The sequence below is a fragment of the Periophthalmus magnuspinnatus genome, chromosome 16, assembly GCF_009829125.3.
Source record: "Periophthalmus magnuspinnatus isolate fPerMag1 chromosome 16, fPerMag1.2.pri, whole genome shotgun sequence".
In the NCBI taxonomy this organism is placed as follows: domain Eukaryota; kingdom Metazoa; phylum Chordata; class Actinopteri; order Gobiiformes; family Gobiidae; genus Periophthalmus; species Periophthalmus magnuspinnatus.
Window position 1 is genome coordinate 10,120,918 of NC_047141.1, and position 23,992 is coordinate 10,144,909.

The following is a 23,992-nucleotide window of genomic DNA, read 5'->3' on the forward strand; positions in this document are numbered from 1 at the left end:
AGGGGTATCGGCGGCCGGTGGAGGTGATGCGGTGAGGGGGTAGGTTGAGACGCCGGGGGGTAGGGAAAGGGCTTTCGATCACGTTTCAGCAACACGAGACAAGGGCATACATCATGATTAGGGGCTGTTCCCACGATCATAAGAAGCCTATAGGGGAATATTTATGTCTTGGAAAAGTAGCCCCCCGCAACGGCGATTTATAGCATGGTAATTGTAAGCCTTTTACACATGATTACAGCATAAGGAAGCATTTACTTAATGGTCGGAGTTATGATTGGCGAGCAAAGGGGAGGGATGCCAGGAGCTGATTGTAGCGACCCGAATTGGCAAAATATTTCGATTATGAGTCCCCCGCTGATCGAAGCTGATTACGATATGTACATCTTCATTTATGTGGCTAATGTCTTTGCGCAATGTGTGTCGCCTTTTCACTTGAAAACCCCACTGAGGATAAAGCTGATGCATCACTCCGTGCTAACTTTAGCTGCCCTAGCTGTCTAATAGGTTCCAGACTCAAAAGTACTTCATTTTTGGTGACCTTGGGAGGGTACAATAATCTCTTGGTTCATGGCGGAGGCACAGGGTCATGTCCTGACTCCCAAGACACTTTACTTCAAATAGTCTTTTTTTATTGATTACGTAGTGTCAGATTTGAAAAATTTTAGAAAAAAAATTGTCAAAAGTTTCAGAATTTGGCTTTGACATGGCTGTATTTTTAGTATTTTTTTGTCAGAGTATAGCGATATCCATCTCCATTGAAGACCAAATTTGTGTCCAAGGTCGACATTGTCATCTTGTTTTTTTAAATCAACAATCCAACAATCCCTCAAATTGTTTCGGAAATAGAACATTTGAAGCAGACACTGATCTTCGCCACATTACAGACAGAGGTACAATTAATTTGGCGGTTAGGATTGGATGGGGGGTGGTGAGCGAAGAGAAGCGCCAGGAATCCTCCAACAAGTCATAAATCCACGCTACAAGCCAGCCAGCTAGAGCTATCATGTCATTCCTTTCATTACTACATGGAGCTGTGAGTGCACCGTTGTATATACCTTCTATAGCTGCGGCCCCTTCTCCTCCCAACCCCCAACGCACAAATATTGATGGTGTTGGGAGGCCGTGAAAAATGTAGCATTTGAAAGAAAAAAATATTTTCATTTTCTTGTAGCGTATTGACATGCCTTTGACATCTCAGCCTGTTCGGATTTTAATGAGACGTAGCTCGATAACTCTCAGAAATGCAAACGAGCGAGCGGATGCCTAAAAGCTACCCCTGTAATCTCGAATTGACAAGAAAGCGTTCCTTTTCCTCTACGTAATGATTCTGAAATACACTCTGTGAATTTATGCTAACATTTATTCAACTCTGACAAAGCTGGCTGGGTGTCAGAGTACAAAACTAGCAATTTGGTTTATTTAGCCCTGCTGTGATCACTGGTGGCTCTGGTGATGGCGCTGGTGTGGAAAAGCTGGCAGTAAGGTCACTCTTATTTCTAGCTAATGAGAGATATTTGTTGTGGTGCGTTCAAGAGCCGGTCATACAGTAAACATCAGCAGCTGCAGGCCGCGGCGGTGTGAGATGTTTCTCAATGGGCAGATGTAAGCCAATCAATTGGACGTGTCAGTGTTGCTCTGAGACTAAGAGGCAGCATCTAGGTTTGTGTGGTTCGAAGTGGATCAGAAGAATATAGGATTTCAGGGTTATTGCTAGCTGATATCTCCATCTAATGAAGTCATTTTTCTGTCAATAATGGAGCGCTGTAAATCTTATTTTCTTAAAAGAAGTGAGGAAAATCAGTGAGCACTGCAAGATTACTCGAAGTATTTGACAGCAGAATGCAGCAAGTATTACCGAAAATAAAGTGTCATTTTCCTGATTTTTATCGCTCATGGGCTGAATGAGAGCAGTTCTTGTGAATGTGATTTGAGATAATCGTGAGTTATAACAGATAAAAGTATGATATTAGCAATAATACTGTAGCTTATTGTAGCATGAAAAAATAATGATATAAAATGGATGTTTGTTGCAAATGCCTCGTTGTAACTCGCTGCATTTTTTATTGCAATGCAGTGAGTTCTAGGGTCCAATCACTAATAGAAACGATCAGGTTCATCATTTGTGTGTTTGCATTTGGACATATATATAAGACAATGTAATAAATAGAAAACATTTTCTCTTTCCTTATCTGGGATCATGACATCATCACTTTCTACAATTAAAAAAACAAACAAACACCAATTACAAAATTTTATTGATGTGAGTGAGAATATTTTTAAATGGGAGAATGTCCTGTTGGCACAGCTAGCACTTGCTTGTTTTGTGTGTGTGTGAGTGTGTGTGTGTGTTGAGTGCATATGTGTGGTTTGCTGCGCTGCACACAGCCCAATGCTTACACTTACAAATGCATCTGATACCATCAGCAAAACAGTCGCTCAGGCTCACAGTGCTGATTGAAACCTCTTCAAAGTGTGCATTTAGGTAATTGCACGACTCTCTCCCAAATATGTTTCAGTCCACTTAAGGCTTCTAAACACCCTGGGCAATGCCGAGTCGGCTTGTTTCACTCACCCCTGACGTAACCCGCCTTTAATAGAAAATAAATTAGTTCCCCCTAAAGTGATTATTGCTCACTCACTGCCGCCACATGTAAATGACTTTTATGAGAAACTAATGATGTCGGAGTGTCTACTAAGGGGAAAAGAGGATGTGCACGGGGGTGTGGTGGCCAGCATAGAACACAAAGGCAGAGATTGGTGTTGTGTTTCCTGTAAATACGGCATTACAGCGCGTTGGGGGTGAAAGGTTGAGTGGTGGGTATGCAGAAGAAGAGGAAGGCGCAGGCTGAATTCCAAATGTGTGTCTGATTCTCAAAATGGATGTGAGCACAACCCACACACAGGCTATTTATCTTCTTCTCGCGTCTCCTCTCGCTAGTGTTTTTGCAGGGTAATATTTATATATATATATATATATATATTTTTACATTCCAGACTCCTCATGAGAAAATATTGATTATATAATTGGGCCGCAGCAGCTGCAACACTAGAGCAGTGTTTAACCTAGACCCATGCCTTTATTGTGCTCTTTTTGAAAACCACATAGATGTTAAAAAGCAAATTACGACGCAACCCTAGAACCTCTTGTTTTTTAACATTTTAAAATTAAGAACTTTACCCTATTGGTCCAAACATAACAGAAATAACAAGTCTCTTGAGGACTGAGGTCTTTGAAAAACTATTGCATACGGACATGAAAATTCTGTAAATGTGTTGGCTTTTTAAGCGGTCATCTAAAAACACTTTAGTGGAGAGCAATAAATAAGTAAACAACAGGATCTTTAGCTATATGAAAAAAAAAACATTTAGGCTCGGGTGAAAGATTTGGCAGTTCTGTTCAAAGTAGCACCCTCACATGCCCCGTGTGTTTACTCTTGGTTTTGGATGATATGGGTATTGTCAGAAGATCATCCTAATACATTTTGCCTTTTAGTCTGCAGGGCCCAACATCAAACGGAGAGTAAAGAGCATAATGAAAACCTTGAGGAAAACTTAAGAGCTTTGGCTTGGATGTTATCTGTTTTATCCGGGCAGCCTACAGCAGCTCACTGGCAATAAGACGTGAAGGCCTGAACATCTTGATTCCTTTACAGCACAGTGAAACAAGTTGCTGATTCATCTCTTTTAACTAATCAAAGTTGCTTAGCTAATCTGTTTTCTTTCAACAAATCCACTTTCTGTGAGCTTAATCCATTTGTCCTAGTTAGCCAGCCAGCCTGTTAGCTAACCCATTCTCCCTGTCTGTATTTTAATTTGCCATTTTTCTTTTTTATCCGTGTGCTTCCAGCCTGCAAAAGGAAGGAGCAGGAGCAGAGCAAGATGGAGCGTAATCAGGGCCCCAAGCGAACCCGGCTGGTGTTCACCGACTTGCAGAGGCGCACCCTCATGGCTATCTTCAGGGAGAACCATCGTCCAACCAAGGAGCTGCAGGTCACCATCTCCCAGCAGCTAGGCCTCGAGTTGTCCACAGTCAGCAACTTCTTCATGAATGCCCGCCGACGCAACCTCAACAAGTGGGCAGACGAGGGCCGTCCATCCTCCACGGGGTCCTCAGGGTCCAGCGTTTCCTCCTCCGCGGTGTCCTGCAGCACAGCGTGAAGATGCTCCGACCAGAGGAAGGGGCAAGGGGGCACATAGACTGGTCTAAGGCAGAGATCAGCCGTAATAAATGTCCTCCTCGTTATTTGTAGGAGTGACGGAGCCAGCTATTTAGATGATTTTATGATGTATTGTTGAAGCATTTTTTTCCAAACCAAAGTTGATCGCTCTCTTGAAATGAAAGGGAGCTGTATCCTATAGTGATATGAATGCAGGATGTGAGATCCTGCCTGTATAGTTAAAGGGTGCCCAGATGATTTGACTCCTGGAGGAGTCACACCCTTACATAGACACCATCTCATTGCATTATTTTGTAGAATAGAGATAATGAGGGTATCACAAATCAGGAGGAAGCATATTTTGGTGTACCTTCAAATCGATAGTCATCTCTCCAAATGTGAAGAATCAAGGGGGACTGGAGAGTACCATTGTGTAACTTCTTTAATCAGAAGTGTTCACCATCATCCAAAGACGCTAATCCTCCCCAATATTATCCTGATTTTTTTTTCAAATCAAAGTAAAGGGAAAGGCATTTTTTATTATACAATTTTTTCTGAATTTCTTAGCATGTGTTGTCGTGATGATGTTTCCCTGGACTGTACCTCAGTGTGAAGCCTGGAATATCACAGGGCTTCTTCAATGTCCCTGCTGTCAATCATTCACCATCAACTGGTTCCTTTCTTGAATTAATCAGAGTTTTCAAGAAGGAATCCCATTGGGTCATACCATTTTGCCAGGACTGAATGAGTGATTGCTAGGAGAAAGTGCCGGAAAGAGAAAACATAGACTTGGTTGGTGCAAAACACTGAAGACACTGAATGAGCTTCCATGCAAAAAAAGCTCACAGCCATTTTTGTCTCTCATTTAAGCCAAAAAATAAGAAAATATTTCGCCAAAAATACCAGAGGAAAACAGTACATCGGACACAATGTATAGTGATGTTGTAGTATTTTTTTCACTTGCATTTCCAACAATGGCTAAACATCTGCTCCATAGCAAACGTTTTTTTTTACAGAAAAATGTGAGGAGGAATGTGATTCTTTCTGCTCGTTTTGTACAGATTTCAAGCACATCACTATTTATAGATCCCGTTGGAAGTGCAAGGCGGTTGTTTTAGCCTTGCCAATGCCATTTGTTTTTCTTTTCCATGAAGGCTTTAACATGCCTCTTTATAGCCAAGTGAAGAAAGAACGTTTCAAATGCAATTGCTGATATGATCAATGTATTTATTAAGGCATTAGGGTATTTATTGTTTTATTTTTGTTTATTTCCTTGCTATTTATTTAGTTATTTATTTATGCTATCTATATACTGTAAGTATTTATTTAATGATGCTCTGTATGTCTGTGTGAAAACTGAAAACTTTTTTCTGATGGGCACTTTTAGCTGTAGAATCCCATCGTAATACCAAAGATAAACATTGCCTCCCTGAATGTACGGCCTAAATCCCCAAACCCTGTACCCAGTCCTTACCCCACTCACTCAGTGAAGTTACGTGTCTGTCTGTAAGGCCAGGCTGTTTTTGTTCTACAATTATTGAATTTTTTTTTTTGCAACTGTCTCTGATGACACAAGGCCAAAGCTTATTTGAATGTTGTGCTAATGAGTAATAGTATAAATAATTACAGTAATAATAATGACAATGATGATGTGGCATCTTGCAGACATCACAGGTTGCTAGTAAAGTGTTGTTCAGACCAGTGCCATCTGGCAGAGTGTGTCGAGCATCTGGGGACTCACTAACAGCTCTGTCTGAAGGCTCTGAAAGTCCATCCAAGTCGCCTATAGCAGGCGTACCATGTGTCTGCCGAGGGACATGTGCGGTTGTGACCCTTCTCCATTTGCCCACCTGACTGCAACCCACCCACTGGTCCCCAGTGCAGTCCTTACTCTGGCTCTGTCTCCTGTGTGTCCAGCTCAGTGTAATACCCATGTCCTCCACATGCCAGAACCTTTTGCCAGTTGTCTCAGTTCCCAAACTGTTCTGGGTGTTTAGTAATAATCATCTGGGTGTTAAAGAGGCCTTAGAAGCTTAGAGGTCTTGGTGAGGTTTACTTTTGAGATTGGAAGAAGGATTTGTGCATTGTCTGAGGTGGGTCGGATTGCCGTTTGAGTTGAGTAAAATTTAAAAATACTGTTGTGCTTTTGCTCCTATTCTTGGTTATCCAGAACGTCCTCCTAAATTTGATACATTGTTTTTAGTCTTTTCCAGGCTCAATTGATCTACTTTTGGCCATACTGAAAGTTTCCAGTGGTGCTAAAATGTCCTGTGTCTTACAGGGATGTCAGTTAAGACTCTTTGACCTCTTTGTTACTTAAATTATTATGTACCAGTTGAGACTTGATCTATGCAAGTTAACTTGCAACCATGTTCTGATTTTTTTCTTGTTTCAGACAATATTTTAGTAATTTTTTCCTGGTCAAATCGCCCAAAAGCCTGTACTTTGCCCCCTGCCAGTGCTGCCAAAGAGTGGCCGTTCTCCACCCTTCCACTCCTCTGGCTGCTTTCTTCTGTCTCTCCTGTCTTTAGCGTTGGAAGAGGAGCGCATAGCCAGGGCCCCCTTCACAGTGTGCACTTGAAAGACGGGCCGTCATGAAAGAGGCCATCGACTTTTTCACCGACTTCAAAGGGGAGGTTTTTTTCATCCTGTCTCCTCTCCGGGTATCTGGTCTGGGGTCCGCTCTTGGCGAGACCTGTGGGCTTTAGGGGGCATTCAGAAGGGCGGGGGTAGATCAGAGAGGAGGCTGAATCATCCAGAATGAGGATAGTGGCAGGAGAGTGGGGAGGGAGCAGGCTTTATTGGAGGAACAGGAGGTGTCGGGGTAGTGAGGCATAGAGAGGAATTAAACTTTAATGAGCAACAATTGTAAGCATGCTGAGAGTGGAGGGGAGCAGTGGTAGGGATGTGCACCAGAGTCGGTTCTGGGGGGAGAAAAATTAAAAATAAAAGAGGCTAGAGGCTCCTCTACCAACCCCTGCTTGCTTCTGTCATTGTATCAAAGGAGAGGTGACACCTTTCAGGTTTGCCTTTGTCTCGCAGACTCTGGGACTAAAATGGAGACAGGGCTGTTTGTAGTGAGCCACCTTCTGCTCTGTGTCAAACAGTGGAGCACTCTTTACAGAGAGGAAAGGAAGGCACAAACAAGGGGTCCAGTTGGCTGCAGCAGGTGCACCACATTAACATTTTAGCCTGCAGCACCCTCTAGTGGCTTCAATAGAAACTGTGAGACAGATGAAGAATTCTTCAGGCCTTGGACTAACAATTAAGACAGGAGACATGTTCATGCTTTGAGATGCTCACATCTCTGTGGGAGGATTCAAAATTAGCCTAAAATACCTCTTACACCATGGATGTGGTGGTCTGTATTTTGTGAGAATTACTGTCACTGAACTGTTTCCAGGGCAATGCATTATGATTTATTTCTATAGCTCAGTATGATCACATAAATGATCAGGAAGCATTGTGTTTGCCCTAAATGAGTAGTTTACATGTCAGGAGTGGAAGTGAGTCTTGATCCCAAAGAGCTGGCCACTTTTAACAAAACAAACTAATGCAAGTCTAAACTGGGTGGGATTATAACTAAATAGCAGGAGATAATGTATACTTATGTTTTAGACAAAAAGACAAAAAAAGTATTTTTTGATAAACCAAAAAGAACAACCAAAGATTGATGGGTAACTGCTGAATGGGTCTGTTTCTTGGGTAGTTTTAGCAGTTCCCTGTCAGAGCTAGCGTAGCACTCAGAGGACTCAGAAGAGCATCAGAGGTTTTCCCTGTGCTTGGGATTCATGTTACATAAGACAGTATTATGTTGAGCTGGAACTGAGAAACTGACATGAGGCAGCGTCTTCAGATGGAAGTCTTTTGACTGTGATCCCCATTTCCCTGCATCTGTCCCCCATCCTCACCCTCTGTGTACATGAAGACTTTACCCATCTACCTCAACTGTGTGCGATGTTGTGTGGCAAAGATTTTTCTTAACCAAAGAATCCATCCTGTCAGGATGTTTGTCTGTCTATCCTATCTTTCTTGTCCGTTCATCCGTCTTTTCTTCATGCCTTTTACTTCAAACCAAATGTGCTGGAATCAATCTGTTACAGAAGCCAAGTCGGCTCCGGTCCAGCCAAAGTCCAGTATGATAGTGTTCCATCGATTCATGTTCTGTATATAAAGAAATCATTCTCAAGACCAAAAAGAAGGAGGTGACAATCTAAGCAAGGAGGTTCTTGCTGTAATCAACGTTGCCTATTCCTTGTTGTTTTTTTTTTTCCAAAATCATTACTTGCTGTATAAGAAAAGCCCAAAAATGCTCATTCAAAAGTTCAGAGGAGACAAAAGCTATTTTTCCACATTTGTAAACCACCCTTCCATCTTTTCTTTCCAAAATGTTTAGTGTAGTTGAAATCCTGTTTGATCCCACTGTTGTAAGTAGGAATTATTGAAATTCATAATAAAAGCTTTAACTGGGAAAGAGCTGAGGGAAATATTATATTAGACTGAGTCTGACTTTCCTCAGCTCGGACCCAACCCACCATGCTTTATTGTGCCATTCTTGTTCATGTGTTAGACTTACTAATGAATGTGGCTAACCAAACCAAAGGCTTTAAAAAAGAAACACAACACTTTAAACGTCAATCATGGTGGGACATTTTGTATCAACAACTAAAGAAAATCCCTTTGAATACCTCATGTGAAAATTGTTTGTTGTGATGTTGCACTAAAAAAATAAAAACGACTCATTTGTAACCCAACCTCGTATCATGTGGACTTTTTTCAGCGCCTCGGGGCAAAGGGGCAGCATGTTCAAGGTTCTAAAGGCCAAACTCCACACCAGTGTCTTGAAAAGGTCACCATTTTGTACTTTTACACTACACACCTTTACACACACTTTTGCCATGAACTTTGATTTCCAAAGAATGTCCTGTTATCAGATCAACACTTTATTTGCCATCATTTAAGCTTCACTTTTTCATATAAATAAACCCGTATGAAAGAGTGATGATAGAAAATAGGAATATATACATAGCTTACATGAAGCTGTTGAAGCAATATCTAATAATAAATAATAATAACACAACAAAGTACTGACCTTATTCCACCCCCACCCACTTTCTTATTTCTTCCCGTCCCTTTCAATGGAGAATTTGGGAAAAGTTTGCTGCTAAAATATGATATAAAGTAGGTTGGTTTGCATAGACTGTTCAAAGTTTATATGCAACAACAATCAAAAATACATCACAGCTCTGTAGTCAGTATAGAACGTATTTGCTATCAAGATTAGCAGCCCCGTGCAAATTAATACAACCTGAATAGTGATGGCAGCGACTACAGCAACTTCAGGAATAAGATGTCTGTGTAATCCCTCAGTCGACCAGGTGTGATCCATGGTAAAAGCCCAAGTTAAATCTGTCAACTGGACAAAATGTTGTAAGAGTGAATAAGGAATAAGGTGAACAGCAAGGCAACTACTTTAATGTTTTATTAACTAACCTGACTGGGCAAATGTATGTCAGACACATTCACTTAAAGGTCCTATGTTATAATGGTTCTAATGAAGGTGTATGCACTTTAGCACTACATTACCACCTGATTACATCACAGGGCGACACAATTTTGAGCTCTAGATCGGGAAAATGATCATATTAAAGCAAATGACAAAAATTTACTATATTAATAACACTATTCAATGTATGTTTTAATATATATTTTATGAAGTGATAGTTGTTTTCAAGCTATACAGGATCTAACATTTCCGATAATCTTAAAATCTAGTGCATCAGTCAATGCTACCTCTAATTTGTTGATCATAAACAATAACTCAGCCTTTAACAGGGGTTTTCAAGAGATTAAACACATCTATATTCAAGACGCCTTTAAAATCACATAGTAAAACTCTCCATCACACTTAATGGCATCTTCAGACTAACTGCTCTTGCTACATTTATCGACTGCTTGACAGATCAGTCCATTAATAAATTTACTCTAGTTGATGAAAGCTTTGGGAGAAATAAAACGACCTAGCTAGCGCCTCACGTGAGATGACGTTTTTTGAAGGCACGTGCAGTCACGTCAACAGCGCACCGACCGGACAGAGATGTTCACCAGACGCGCCTATTGATTTTGCCGTAGCTTCAGTCGTAACATGTAAAAGCTAAATTGACCAACAGAGCAATTTCCTCAGGAGTCAATGAAAGCGTTTGAGGGCGTTTTTATGGCAGATTTACTTCCAGTCGTTCATGTAAAATGTGATGTCCACGGTGTCACAAGGAAATGCATTGATGGACGGATATTGGTCTGGTCACTGTGATGAGGATTTTAAACCAAATGTGGATGCAATGTAGACATGGAGTTTTAATATAGTTGTTCTGTTATCATTGTTTCCTTTTTTTCCCCCAAAAATGTTCTTGTAAAATTTTTCATGGACATGTTTTTTGAAATACCATCACATTGAGTTCAAAATAAGGCTAAAACAGGCAAAAATCTATCACATGTAAGTTTAATCACATTCATAAGTTCATTAAGTTGATTTATCAAAACAAATGCAATCAATCATTTCCCCTATCTGCATTTGCATATAGAGTTAGGACAGGTTTAAATTTAATCCCATTTAAAGTGCAACAGAGGTTTTTGTGTTTTCTAATTATCACTTGGATTGCTGGGATAGTTCCTGTGGTAAAATGTTAACTTATGTCATCAATACAGAAAATTCCATCCAAAAGACAATTTATGCAAGGAACACATTTTTCTGACAGCTTAAACCTTCACTTAACAAAAAAAGGTGTGATCATCTATTTTTATTTGTCTTATTATAAGCATTGTGTAGTTTTAGCCCTTGTTTACAGTATTGGTGCTAGGTGACTGGAATTATCTGTACCTCAACCAGGACGTAAAATTATAAACTTAACGAAAGTAATGTTTTTTAGTAACATCTTAAATATAACAATGTTAACTATATTTTAGTGAAAAGTGCTCTAACCTGTCATTTGCTCAAGCCATCTCCATTGGTCTAGTTTGGGAATCAATGTAACACATTGCATCTTCTGAGTTATATGTGAATTAAATGCAACATGTAACATAACATATTTCATTGTGTCCATTTAATTTTGCTTTACATGAATAAAATGAAGTAGAAATAGCGAAACAATTTTTTTTTTTTACCTTTTTGGCCTACATAAACCTATATGAAAAAGTGATAAGATAGAAAATAGGAATATATACATAGGTTGCATGAAGCCTTTTTGGCCTTAGCAGAACAGACAGGCACTGACACAAGTAAAACAATGTACTTATTATCATTGCCACAAAAAGTGTTCAACTTGCTGTGATGTTTACTTGGCCGGGTATACTCCATATGAAGCAATGCCACACATGTTTCGCTTGTTGCGAGCGATCCGGATATAACCATTTTCTCCCCAAGATGTTCCCCAGCTATAATTAATAAAAATGCACTATATTAATCACAAATTTGTAAATAGCCTTTCATACAATGGCTTTTGCCTCAGATAAATACATTTATTTTGTTCTAAGATTACGGGAAAACTCACCTGTTCTTTACCAGCCAGTAGTCGCGACCACCATCAGTGCCATATCCGATAGCTAGAACGCCATGATCCACTAGCCCCATACAAGCCTGGTCGTCTAGCACCCCTAAAAGAGCAGACAAGTTAACGCTAACATGTTTTTTTTTATATTAGATTATATGAATAATTCAGGTTTGGATGAATGCAGAAACACTATAAACCCACCAGATTTGTAGTGCAAAAAGCCTGGCCATGAAGAATGAACAGCGACTGAGATGGGTCCAACAACAGCCAGCGCCTGCTTCAGAGCATCCTCGCTGCTTTTTACAGAGTAGTACGTAGAGCAGTTAGCAGCACGGTACACTGGGTTGTAGCTGCAAACACCTGCCTGTGGACAGTTGAAAGTTCAAGTTTTCAAAAGGATGGAGAATTTGTCTGGGTCACCTAAGACCATACGCTTAAGACGTTTGGTCTGGAACCGTATCCCATCTCCACGAAATGTTTGCAATTGACAGGTGAATTAACCAATCAGAGAAACGCATGGTGCTTTGGCGTCAAATCAGAGATGTAGGTTTACAAGGTCAAAAGAAAGAAAAAAATTAAGCAGGACAGAGAAACAGCATTGATTTCTACAGAATCAACAAGCAAAACACTATTTGTAAATCTGAGGTAAAAGAAGTCATATTTTGTTTTGAATTTGAACAATATGAGAAGATTCAAGAGGCAATATCCTGGTTTTGAGAGACGCATGCTACAAAGTGGCCCAAAATTGGATGGACGTCTGATGCAATCTAATGGTAAATTGTCTGATAAGATTTTGTGCCTGCAAATTTTAGAAAATCATGTTTTTTTATTCCCATTTAGGAACATGGTGTTTGTTTGTGGAGAAAAATATTTTTTCGATGAACTGTAAAACATTTAACATTTAATTCCTATTTTGGTGCATGTAGGCTTGCTTCTTTGAGTAACTTTCCGGTTGCAGCTTAGTCTGAAGTGCAACTACAAAAAGTGTAGATGGTTTAATTCTCATCAGTTTCTTCACAGACATGCCGGGTTTATTGTGAACACTGAACAGGAAGAATGACCGCGCCACCTTCTCGAGGCTGACGCTGCCTGGACGGACTCAGAGCTGGCTTCCTCCTCCACAAAGCACATGGGCCCGAGGAGAAACATGGCATCTCATCCGATTATTTCATTGTTGCTCTAAAGAGACATTAACTGCAGACTTGAGACTTGAGAAAGTGTGATTCTGTGTAGTGCCTGAAGCCAAACTAGTTGCTGCCGGTCCACCCACGTAGTCTGGTAGTGAGCGTCTGTAAACATGAGTGTGCACCTGATCCCTCTGTCGGACCATTCAAACAACACCATGTTTTCAATTGTACAAAACCCACAAGCAACCTATGTTCTGACACTCGTTTCACTACATGAAAAAGTACTTATTTTATATATTAAAAGAAGACAAAGGAATAATAAAAAGTACAAGCATTTGCATGTTATATTTAATCAAAATTTGTCCTCTACATGATATCCAACTTAAAATACTGGGGCAACTCATGGATCATCATCCAGTCTTAAGCCAGAATCCTGGTCAAGAGTACCTAGCTGGAGGATTGTTTTTAGTTGAACAGGGAAGCTAGCGCACACACCGGAAGCTCAACAAGACATGAGAGAACGCATCAACTTCACATAGAAAGGCATCACAGTCACAGGAAATTTTTATCCTCTGAGCCAACATTTTTCAAGCTATTTAATTTCTTTATACAGCGTTCCATGCTGTATAAAGTCATCATTTACAATATTGTATGTATGTATAAGTACAACCAACAGATATTGTGAAAGTGCCTCTGTTACCAGTAGAAGACTTTACCTTCTGATGCAATAAGGCTTGTAGTATTTTAAACTATAAAACAATAAATATAAACAATAGCTGCTCTCAGCACCAACATTATGAGTGCTTTAAATTTTAAGGACTCAAACAAACACAGATGATCAATATCAGGACGAATTTAAGTTTTCTTTATCGAGAAGCAGTGTCTAAGGAAGGTGGGTTCTCTGGGACAGTTATGCATTAGCTTGTTTCCAATGAATGTTGGTTAATCATGTGTCTATTATTGACCAATGACAGCTTTACTGTTTGATTTTCTAACTTTGTGTTGGTAGGCCTTTATAAAATAGTTGAGATCTGATAGTGGGCTCTACAAAAACACATTGAATTGATTGAAATGGCCTTTTACACACACCTCATTCACTTTTTTGAGCTTTTAACTGTTATATTGTTGCCCTCTCATCAAAAACGTATCTGGATTTACATTTTGTTTTATATTCATGCTTGCTTCATTAATACATTATTCCAGTCGCCATCAAGTGTTCAGAGAAGTTGTCTTTTCTGAGTACTCAAAAATGCTCTGTGCATAAAAAAAAATCTCCTGCAGTTCTTTTTGTTAATCCCTAAACCACCACCAGAATCGTTCTGTGGTCAAACTGTGTTCACAACAAACGCATGTCTTTATTAGCATAGCACTGACAGGCCTAAGGGCTTCATTGTTCATTTTCACATTGTTCATTCCCTTTGTTTACTTGCCTGGGATCCAGAATACACACTTCTTCAATACTTTACAAAGATGTGAGTCTGGTCAATGATGACTCTCCCCATTTTCAAATGGGCATGATTGACAGGTGGGTTAGCTAATCGGGGACAGGTATGGTCCACAGTATTGGGAAAAATGAAGGGAAATATCACAGGGGGCTGAAAAACATTGCAGATTTCTGCAGAGTAAATAAGCGAAGCAGTAAACTCTGTTGACCTGAGATAAATTTAATTTTCTTTTAAATCGCAGATGACCAATGAGCTCCTTTGTTTTACATCTGTCACTGAAAAAATCTGATCTGACTGCACGATCACGTTTGACTGGACTTGAGACGCAACAAAGGATGTGGGGACTAGACTGATATGTCTGTATAAAAATAACAGAGATGTCATTCTGGATTTGCTAGGCAAATTGTTTACAGCTGAGGGAGCTCCAACGTCTACATGGTTAGTTTTAGTAATGTCCTTACCTCAGTTGTTTGTCTTTTGAGTCTTCATTGTTTTTGTTTCTATGTATTTAATTTTTTGTTATGCATTACAAAATAAAGACTTAAATGTAACACCTTACCGTGCCCTTGTAGGGGTAGGACTTCTCAGAGTCGATTCCCTTGTTGTCGATGACATACTGAAAGGCTTGACTCATGAAGCCTCCATTACATCCATGATTTCCGTATTTCCCTGAACAGTCCACCAGGTTCTGGGGGCTGAGATCCACCAGTTTCCCTGTGGTCTTGGCCAACAGACCCTCCAGTGCCCCTGCAGCGCTGAAGGCCCAGCACGACCCACAGCTGCCCTGCATCATGAGAAAAGAACATCATTATACACAGCCACACTTATACACATTCAGCTGGAGTGAAAACTGATTATTTTGAAATTAAGATTGGAAAAAATATACAATTAAGAGAAAAATGTATTTTACTTTAGACATTTATGGTAAAAAGAATATACAAAATTATGTCAGTCATGTCACTTTTGAGTAACATTTTAGACATCACAGCTATGGACAGTGAGCCTTTCTGATTTTAGAAGTAAAGGTGACTTTCTTTCTTTCTTTATTTATGTATTTATACAAGGAGATGCAAAGAGAGCACTTTGACTCTATTTTTCATTGGCACCTTTTCTGTTCTTGTAACTGTTCATGTGTTGTTAATGTAACTGCTTTTGCATGTGACATTTGGTTGCTATGCAGACGAGGATGTGAAAGTTCTACTGGTGGTTTTCAGATCCTAAAATGTGATGACGCCATACTCCCCGATGGAGGGAAGGAGCCAGATTTCCCTATTCATTGCATTGCACTTTTTAACAAATATTCAAACAGTAACTTGACCCTAGAACTTGCTATTTCAATCTGCATTTTAACAATATTAATTCTAGCTGCTCCCCATCTGTATTAAATATTATTGGCCTATAAAATGTTGTGATGTCATCTGAAACCATGCAATTTGTCAGTTACTGGTCTGTTTTGAAGACTGGCTCTAGGTTTTGGCATGAGCTACAGTCTACAATAACCCTTGTGTTCAGAAAATAAAAAAGCAGAAGAAATTTCACGTGTTTCCTTACACCAGATTGCTACAATATCATGAGCGGTGCTGCTTCTCTAAAGATTTGACTTGAATATTTGCCTTTTTGTCTCCATGGGGATACAGAAGTTACTATACTGTAGAACATTATAGAAACAGAATGAAAAATCTGAATGGAGACGTACAGGCAGTGTTCCCTCACACTAGCAAAATTTAGCAGCACACCTTTAAGATACATTTTCAATGGAAAAATGAATGGAAGGAGTCCGCCTACTCTTGAGCTTTACATTTACAGAAACTCATAATATTTTTTTCTGTTTAGTACAATATGAAATCTGACTGTACGCACCATTCACAAGACTGCAGGCTGTTCGCCATCACATTCTATGCTGACATTTTGAGGACTATTTTGACCATCATTGTGTTTTTTATTGCTATGGCAACAGTGCTAAGTTTTCATCACTCTAAAAACCATGAATAGTCATAGGACACCACCTGAACACAGCGATGACCGGGCATCTCCTGTGTTTGAACCACATAGAATGTCTACTTGTGGCCTACAGGACTGAACCCGTAAGAACTCCATCTTAGCAGCAATCACCTCCAAATCAATTAATCGGAGGAGCTGAAGAGGCCTCGTAGTGGAATCTCTCTTCAGGGATTCATAACGTGAAATTGAAATGAACTGAATCAAGTGGAAGTGTCTGCGCCTGGCATATTTTATTTAAAGTGAGCACACGTCTTCTCTGGCCTCTGACTGGAGCTGTATTCAGTGTTTGGCAGCACATGAGTGTACACATGGTCCAGTGGAGGAGACGAGGTTAAAGGACTGCTAGACTCTTTGGGAATATGTCAATTTCACTTTTTCATGTTAACACAGAAGCCCGGCCAGAATCGATATGAGTGGGTCTCTGGTTGAATGATACTTGTCTGCACAACACCACATCGGTAATATGTATAAGGGCAGAATCTTGTTTAATACAGAGCCCAGGAGAACACCAGGAAACAAATTAACCTGCTGGACAAGTTATTACTATTCTCTTCAGCTGCAGTCATGCGTTCCACCAATGAGCGAAAAGTATGGTTAACTTAAGATGTGTAATAGAATTGCTTTTTACATTTTTGCTAGTTTTCTAGAAGTAACAAGGGTTGGAGTTGTCAATAGGGCTAAATGCGGATTTGAGGGGGAAAAAAATCTAACTGAAAATATTCTGCAATTAGATTTTAAATTTAAGTTCCATATTAATTCACCAATCAGCAGAGAAATATATGAAGACCAGTTATAACGATTGCGATATCTAGCCAGGATACAACCCATAATCTGCTTATTGCTAACTTACATGCCAGTGATGCACAGCCTGTAGGCTAACCCTGTTTTGTCTTATGCTCAATTTGAGATTATTGTATTATGGCTGGTGTAAAATATAAGCAACAATCCAGAAAAAAATGCAACACTGGATAAGTCCACCAGGATAACAGTTCAGTGTAATATAGACTACTTACAATTGACACTGGTATCTATATAGTGCAACTAAAATGAAAATATAAATATTCCAATGACTTAGTATTTATACATAGTAACTACACCGGGTTAAACCAGATGCATTGTTTAAAGTGGTATAACACAACACCTGTCCATAGGGGTTTAGTCTCAAAAGGAATGTTAAAAGGATTCTGTTAAACATAATGATATGAGTCATTTAAACAAGTATTAAGATGTGCCTTATTTTTATTTATTATCAATTATTAATGATGTGAGAAAAATGTGCCATAAATAGAATAGTCATAATTGAATACATACAGTACATAGAGATATGGGGAGAATATCTCACTTGATTCTTGACTGGGGTCACATAGCCGCTTTTCCTCCAGTCCACACTGTCTGGTATGTCTGCATTTGCTGAAAAGAGAGGGGATGGCGCCATCTTTAGGTCACTGGGAACCCTCAGCATGGTATACAACTGCTTGGCTTCCTCATCAGTCTGCAAAGGAAACACATTTGCTGTAGACAACGACGACTACTACTACTACTACTACTACCACTACCATTACTGCTTACTTTCTTATTAAATTTTTATTGGTTTAGAGGAATCCAGTTGAATGATAAACCGCCCTTCCTGTCACAACTGCCTGGAGTGAGCAACGTGTGCTTGGCCAGGTTGAACTGGCTCTTCCAGATGAATGGTGAAAACACAACCAACTGTGCCATCGTCATATAGTGTATGCATCATATAGAATTAAAATTAAATGATCAAATAGCTCCTTATGGTTCTTATTTAACCTAAACTTAAAAAGTATATTTTTCATAATTTGCTGCTTTTACAATACACTGTGGATTAAAAAATGTTTTAAAAGAAAAAGTTAGGTACAAGTCAAGCTTGGTTAAACTTGTTTAGAAGATGTGTACTTGTGTCATGATTTTAATGGAAATGGGTCAATTGTAGACTTTGATTCTGTATCTGTTTTTATCATGTGATAGTGTGTGTATGAGTCCACTGTAATGTTTTAATTACTCTGATTATGATCAAAATTAACTGTACATTTGATTTCACCATCCAGAGTGATCAGATCTTTTTTCTATGATGAGTTACCAGGTCTCCCATGTGGTTCATCTCCAACGTGTAGGAGTGAAGGCCCATAGACGCCTCCAGATTGTGTCTGTTGATGTACAGCAGCTTTTTCTCCCACACTGCTCTGCGGTTCAACTCCTCCTCCTAAACAAAGATTTCAACAGTTATTGTGAATTCAAGTAAATTACAAAGTTAGTCACAATGTGTTATTTATAGAAAAAGCAATGGGCAATATATCTGTGCCATTGTGCAACAGCATTATTTTATATTAACGCTGTATTATTCCCATAATATTGGAGAATATACAAGATTTTGTCATATATAAGTATAATAAATATTACTATTCAAATTTAATATTAATTTTATGATTTTTATGCTTTCTTATGAAAAAAAAAAAATGTATGTGAACATTCAGATCAGAGAACACTCTACTGACCGCCTAGCAAATACCACCCCTGGGTATATATTTAACAGACTTAGTTGTAGACGTGTTGCTTAAAAACAAGGCAATAATTGTTAGATATCCATTAATTTATGATTTTAATTGCACACTCCTGTAGGCTTACACAATCCTGAAATAGGTTACATATTATATCCCTAATAGATACATTTTGTAATTTTATATATATATAAAATTATATATATATAATATATATAAATATATATATATATATATATATATATTATATATATATATATATATATATATATATATATATATATATATATATATATATATATATATATATATATTATATATTTATTTTATTTTTTTTTACAAAAGTTAAAAGTGAATTTGGTGAACTTCACAACAACGTAACTACACATTGTTGTCTTTGCAGTCTCATAAAGACAACAACACGTATTTATGTGTTACCTCATTAAAAATCACCTGGACTTAAAATTGCAAGAAAATGCTATAAAAAAAAAAAAAAAAAGAAAAAAAAAAAAGAATTAAATACTGGTCCATGGCATAAAATTATGTATTATTGATAGGTATTATTTTGGGATTAACTTGTAAAAATTTCACAGTGCAGTTCGAAACAGGCTATGTGGCCCAAGTCAAGAATCACGTGAGACATTCTCCTGCTAACCCAACGCGAGAATCCCATCTATTTAAAGTATGAAATAGCCCCACACAGCCTAAAACACACCTGATTCTTGTAGCTCTTTTGGTAAGTCTTCTTCCACAGGTCCCAGTGTTTGTCCAGTGTGGAGTCAAACTGAGCCCAGACTGTGGCACAGAGCAGAGCCAACAGCGGCAGCCAGCCTCCCACCATCACACCTGGGAAATGAGTCATGGTCACATTTTTACATATATAAACACAATTTATATTATACCATATTTCATATACAAATGAAACAACTCCAATAAGCCTATTTAAAATGATCATAGGACTTTTTAACAGCATTTAAGCCTCGTAAACAGTTTGCTAAACCCATGTTTTTCCTGGTACAAACTGTGGAGCGGGGGTCACGTGATCACACAGCTAATGGTTAAATATTAGTTGATGTAAAAGTGAAAACATTTATTTTTATTTTTATTTTTTTTTTGGGGGGGGGGGGGGGGGGGTTGCTGCTCATCCAAACCGTTTCCTAAAACTTGATCAGATTACTGTCGGACACTGCCTTACATCTGTCTGAAGGGAGGCGCTAACCACATTGAGACTAACGCACATATTGTTTAGTTTCGGTTTGTTAGCTAGCTCTATTAAACTACAGTAAAAGTGCACTGTGCCCGAGTCAGACTTAGCATAACCGTTCAGATATCACTCCAAACCTAAATATTCAACAGATATAAAGTATTAGCCTTTAAATAGTGTTTGTCTAATAACATATTTAGGTGACAAAAGCTCGTACAGTACCTCTCCTCGTTGAGCTCATATCTGCACTATAAATGAAACCGGGGAATTTCCTCTTTTATGAAGCCACGCGCGGTCACGTGACGAGGCTCTTTCGCAATCACAGGTGACAGCAGCGGTTAAAATGTACAAGAAAACAGGTAAGAGAGTGTGGGTTAGGGCAAGATGCAACCTGTTATCTAGCTCAAATTCCCTCCCAATATTTATATAAAACTCTAACATGGTCTGGGGACATGACACAGTTTATGCTCCCATTGATTTAACATGGAGTAAAGTTTGTTACAACAGCTCTTCACCAGTGAGACACAACTATATTAAAATTCCATTGTTTATATTTATAAAAGTGAGGGAAATAGTTGTTTTGGGATGTTTGGGCTGTACAGAAGTTTGGTCATTTAGTAATTTATTTTTGTTATATAATATGGCTGTATGTTTTTAACTGTACATACGATAACTTGAATACAGCTCATTATCACAGTAGAGTCAAACAAAGATTCAACCATGTAATGTGTTTTTGCCTGCAACTTTCTGAAAACCTCATGTCCTCTGCTAATATTTCATCCAAAAGTGGCATTTGAAATTCAGTGCTATGCTCAGTGATGTCACATACTACATGGATTAAGAGCCTCATAACAAGACAGTGGCTGCGAATACATGCACACTAGTTAGTACCTGATTTTTGGAGTTATGAGATTGTTAAAATGATATGTAATTTGCAAAATCATCTACACCCCTCTACCCACAAAAAGATGGCGCTGAAGATGAGCAAGGTCACCGAAGTCCTGGAAGAGTCAGCAGAGGAAGTACTATATCTGAGCATGTGCCGTATCGCAATATGATATGCACACTTGGTGCTGAAGGGTGCTCCTCCGTAGCCTCCGTCGACCACAAAGGCCGTACCAAAATGGGTAATAATAAACCAGAATTTAATTATCATTTAAAACTTTCATTTCATTATTTGGGAGTGTCTTTCACAAAACACCAGGTAAAACCTGAGGCTCTACTGCAGTAAGACGGCATGAATGGTCATCAGTTCAACTGCTGCAACAGTCCCCCATATAACAAAGAAATTCAATTTAATCCAACAGAAAGTGTGTGAGAAAGTTTACATTTACGTTTAGTAGAAAGGTTTGGCTGGGAACAAAGTCATGTAGAATCCTTTAACTGAAACAATGCAGCTATAAAATTATTTAATGGTTCTCATTGTTTGATATTTCTCCTTAGACAAAAGTAAAGGTTACATATGTAAACTTTATTTCATAAAATATAATGACACAATGCATAAAGCATGTAAGACTCTGTGAAAAAGTAGTTTGTTTTTTATTATTAACAGCTTATAGTGTAATCATGTGCCACATTAACTTCCAGCTTAAGGACGGCAGCAAAGAAATCAAGAATAGGCACATTACAAGTGTTAACTAATTTTGTCAACACAATCGGCTATAGAGAAAGTAGAACAAGGACAATGCTAACAATGTTTGGAGAATCTCAAATAAATATACTCACTGTAAAATATCTAGCGATAGAATTCTACAAGGTACAGCATGTGCATATGTCCTGTAGTTAAATTTTCCAAAATCATTAATTTTTGTGAGTAATAGTGTGCCCCTGCTATTTACAGCACAGCAGAGGACAGAACAGTAATCTGAACAGCACACGAGTTACATAAAGACACCGTTTTCAGTTCAATGCCATTTGTTCACAAATCAGAATCAGAATCAGAATCAGGATCCTTTTATTGCCATCGTTCCTAGTTTGTGAACACAGTTCACAAACTAGGAACTTATTTTGGTGAAAATAATAATATTTTTAATCTTTTTAACTTAATGTTGTAATAAATACATTTTTCTAAATTTAGTAGCTTTATTTTGTTTTAGCCATATATTACAATTTGATTTAGAATATTTGAAAGAAAAACCTTTTTAAATAAAATAATTTTAATTGTTTGTCATGTCTCTCTCATCTTTTAATTCAGGATCTTATCTGTGTGTCTTTTACACTGTAAATTTGATTATTATTATATTAATATATAATATAATAGATTAAAAAATAAGATGTGATGAAATAGGCATAAGAAATGTTTCAAATTTCAATGTTACGGATTTCATTGGCCACTTAATTGAAATAAAAATCTGAATGATAAAAACGTCTCACATATAAATGAGTAACTTTGACCATGGATCTACGCATTTCCTGGAGAAGCGGGGTCTTAAATAGCTACTGTGAACTGTGTGCGATCTGATAATCCAATGAGGAAACACAACCTCCACAGTCCTATATCCCACACTCCCTTAGTGTGGCTAGTGAGTATGTAGTGATGATTACTTTCACAAAAGTAAAAGAGCAAAGTTAAAGAATTTGACATTATGTGAATGGAGAGAGCAAGCCAATCTGACAGTTATTATCTTACATTCTCTCGCAAACAGAAAGTGTGGGAACTGAACCATTTATTCACTGTTTTAGCAACTTCTTTCATCATGCCATTATCTTATTGTTTATGTAATCAATGTGGGGAACAAACTGACTTTCACCCCTTTGAGCCATTTTTCTCCTCTTGTCTGTGTAACCAATGGGGTAAAACATAAAGAGTGACTCGGGTGGAACTCAAACCCACAACCTCTGAATTTCCTTGCACTTAAAAGTCTGGAAGTCCAATGCACCACAGAGGCCTCACAGCAAACAAAGAAAATGTATGCAGCCATGATCACTTTCACAAAGGCCTTGATCTAAAGCTAGTGGACAGCAATGTAAAAGATTTTGGCATTAAATGAATGGAGTGTTTTCTTGCAAGTAAATAGCTCCTGTGAAAACTGAAGCTTTTTTCAGCCATTTTCTAGCAAATTGTGTTTGTGAAGGAGTTGAACCATCTTTTCACAGGTTTTCACCAAAGCCATGATCTGAAGTGAGTGGAATAACAAAGTAAAGGAAGTAGGCATTATATGATTAGAGGGAGTGTTGCATTTCGAAGTAATGTGAACATATTCTCTTACATTTTTTGTAACTTCAATTTGTGTGGGAATTGAAGCATTTTTTCGCCCCATTTCTCTGTAAACAATGGTGCAAGACATAAACAATGACTAGGGAGGAACTCTAACCTACAACGTTTGAATGTCTTTGCACTTGAAAGCCTAGAAGTCCAATGCACTATCCGTTACTCTGCAGAGCCCTTGGACACAGTTATGCAGAGATGATCACTTTCAGAAAGAACTTGAGCTAATGGGCTAGTGGAATAACAGAGTAAAAGAGCCAGGCATTACATGAGTAGAGGGAGCATCACAAAGTAAATTGAAGGTATTCTTTTATATGTTCAGTTTATGTGGGAGAAGACAAAAATAGCAACTCTGGTGGGACTCGAACCCACAACCTTTGAATGTCCTCACACTTGAAAGCCTAGAAGTCCAATGCGCTATCCATTGCGCCACAGAGCCCTCTGATGTGGCATAGTTAACATATGTAGAGATGATCACTTTCAGAAAGTCCTTGAGCTAATGGGCTAGTGGAATAACAGAGTAAAAGCTACAGGAATTACATAAGTAGAGGGAGCATTGCAGAATAACTTATTTTGAAGTAATGTGAATGTATTCTTTATTTGTAACTTCAGTTTGTATGGGTATTGAACCATTTTTCACCTCATTTCTTCCACTTGTCTATGTAATCAAGGAGGGAAGACATAAACAGAGACTATGGGAGTCAAAACTACAACCTTTGAATGTCCTTGCTGTCGAAAGTCCAGAGGTCTAATGAGGTATCCATTGTGACACTCAGGCCTCTCA

At 38.5% G+C, this 23,992-nt stretch overlaps 1 protein-coding gene and 1 non-coding gene across 2 annotated transcripts; both read right to left on the minus strand.

The window, feature by feature from the left end:
* Positions 1-10,641: 10,641 nt before the first annotated feature.
* Positions 10,642-20,285, minus strand: LOC117383289 (cathepsin S-like). The gene is made up of 8 exons (XM_033980429.2): positions 20,223-20,285; positions 19,512-19,642; positions 18,379-18,501; positions 17,620-17,769; positions 14,836-15,060; positions 11,906-12,068; positions 11,705-11,807; positions 10,642-11,588 (listed from the first exon to the last, which is right to left on the minus strand). The coding sequence occupies exons 1-8, from the start codon at positions 20,239-20,241 to the stop codon at positions 11,489-11,491; spliced, it is 1,014 nt and encodes a 337-aa protein (XP_033836320.1). The 5' UTR covers positions 20,242-20,285; the 3' UTR covers positions 10,642-11,488.
* A 3,270-nt stretch (positions 20,286-23,555) lies between these two features.
* Positions 23,556-23,647, minus strand: trnar-ucu (transfer RNA arginine (anticodon UCU)). The gene is given in 2 exon segments: positions 23,556-23,591; positions 23,611-23,647. It is a non-coding gene; the product is annotated as a tRNA-Arg (tRNA).
* Positions 23,648-23,992: the final 345 nt, after the last annotated feature.

What these genes read in the sequence shown, in the direction of transcription:
- LOC117383289 (XM_033980429.2), bottom strand. An exon ending in AAAAGAGCTACAAGAATCAG is followed by an intron (nt 18,502 to 19,511) that starts GTGTGTTTTAGG and finishes ATCTTTGTTTAG; the next exon opens with GAGGAGGAGTTGAACCGCAG. An exon ending in CTTTTTGCACTACAAATCTG is followed by an intron (nt 11,808 to 11,905) that starts GTGGGTTTATAG and finishes CTGCTCTTTTAG; the next exon opens with GGGTGCTAGACGACCAGGCT.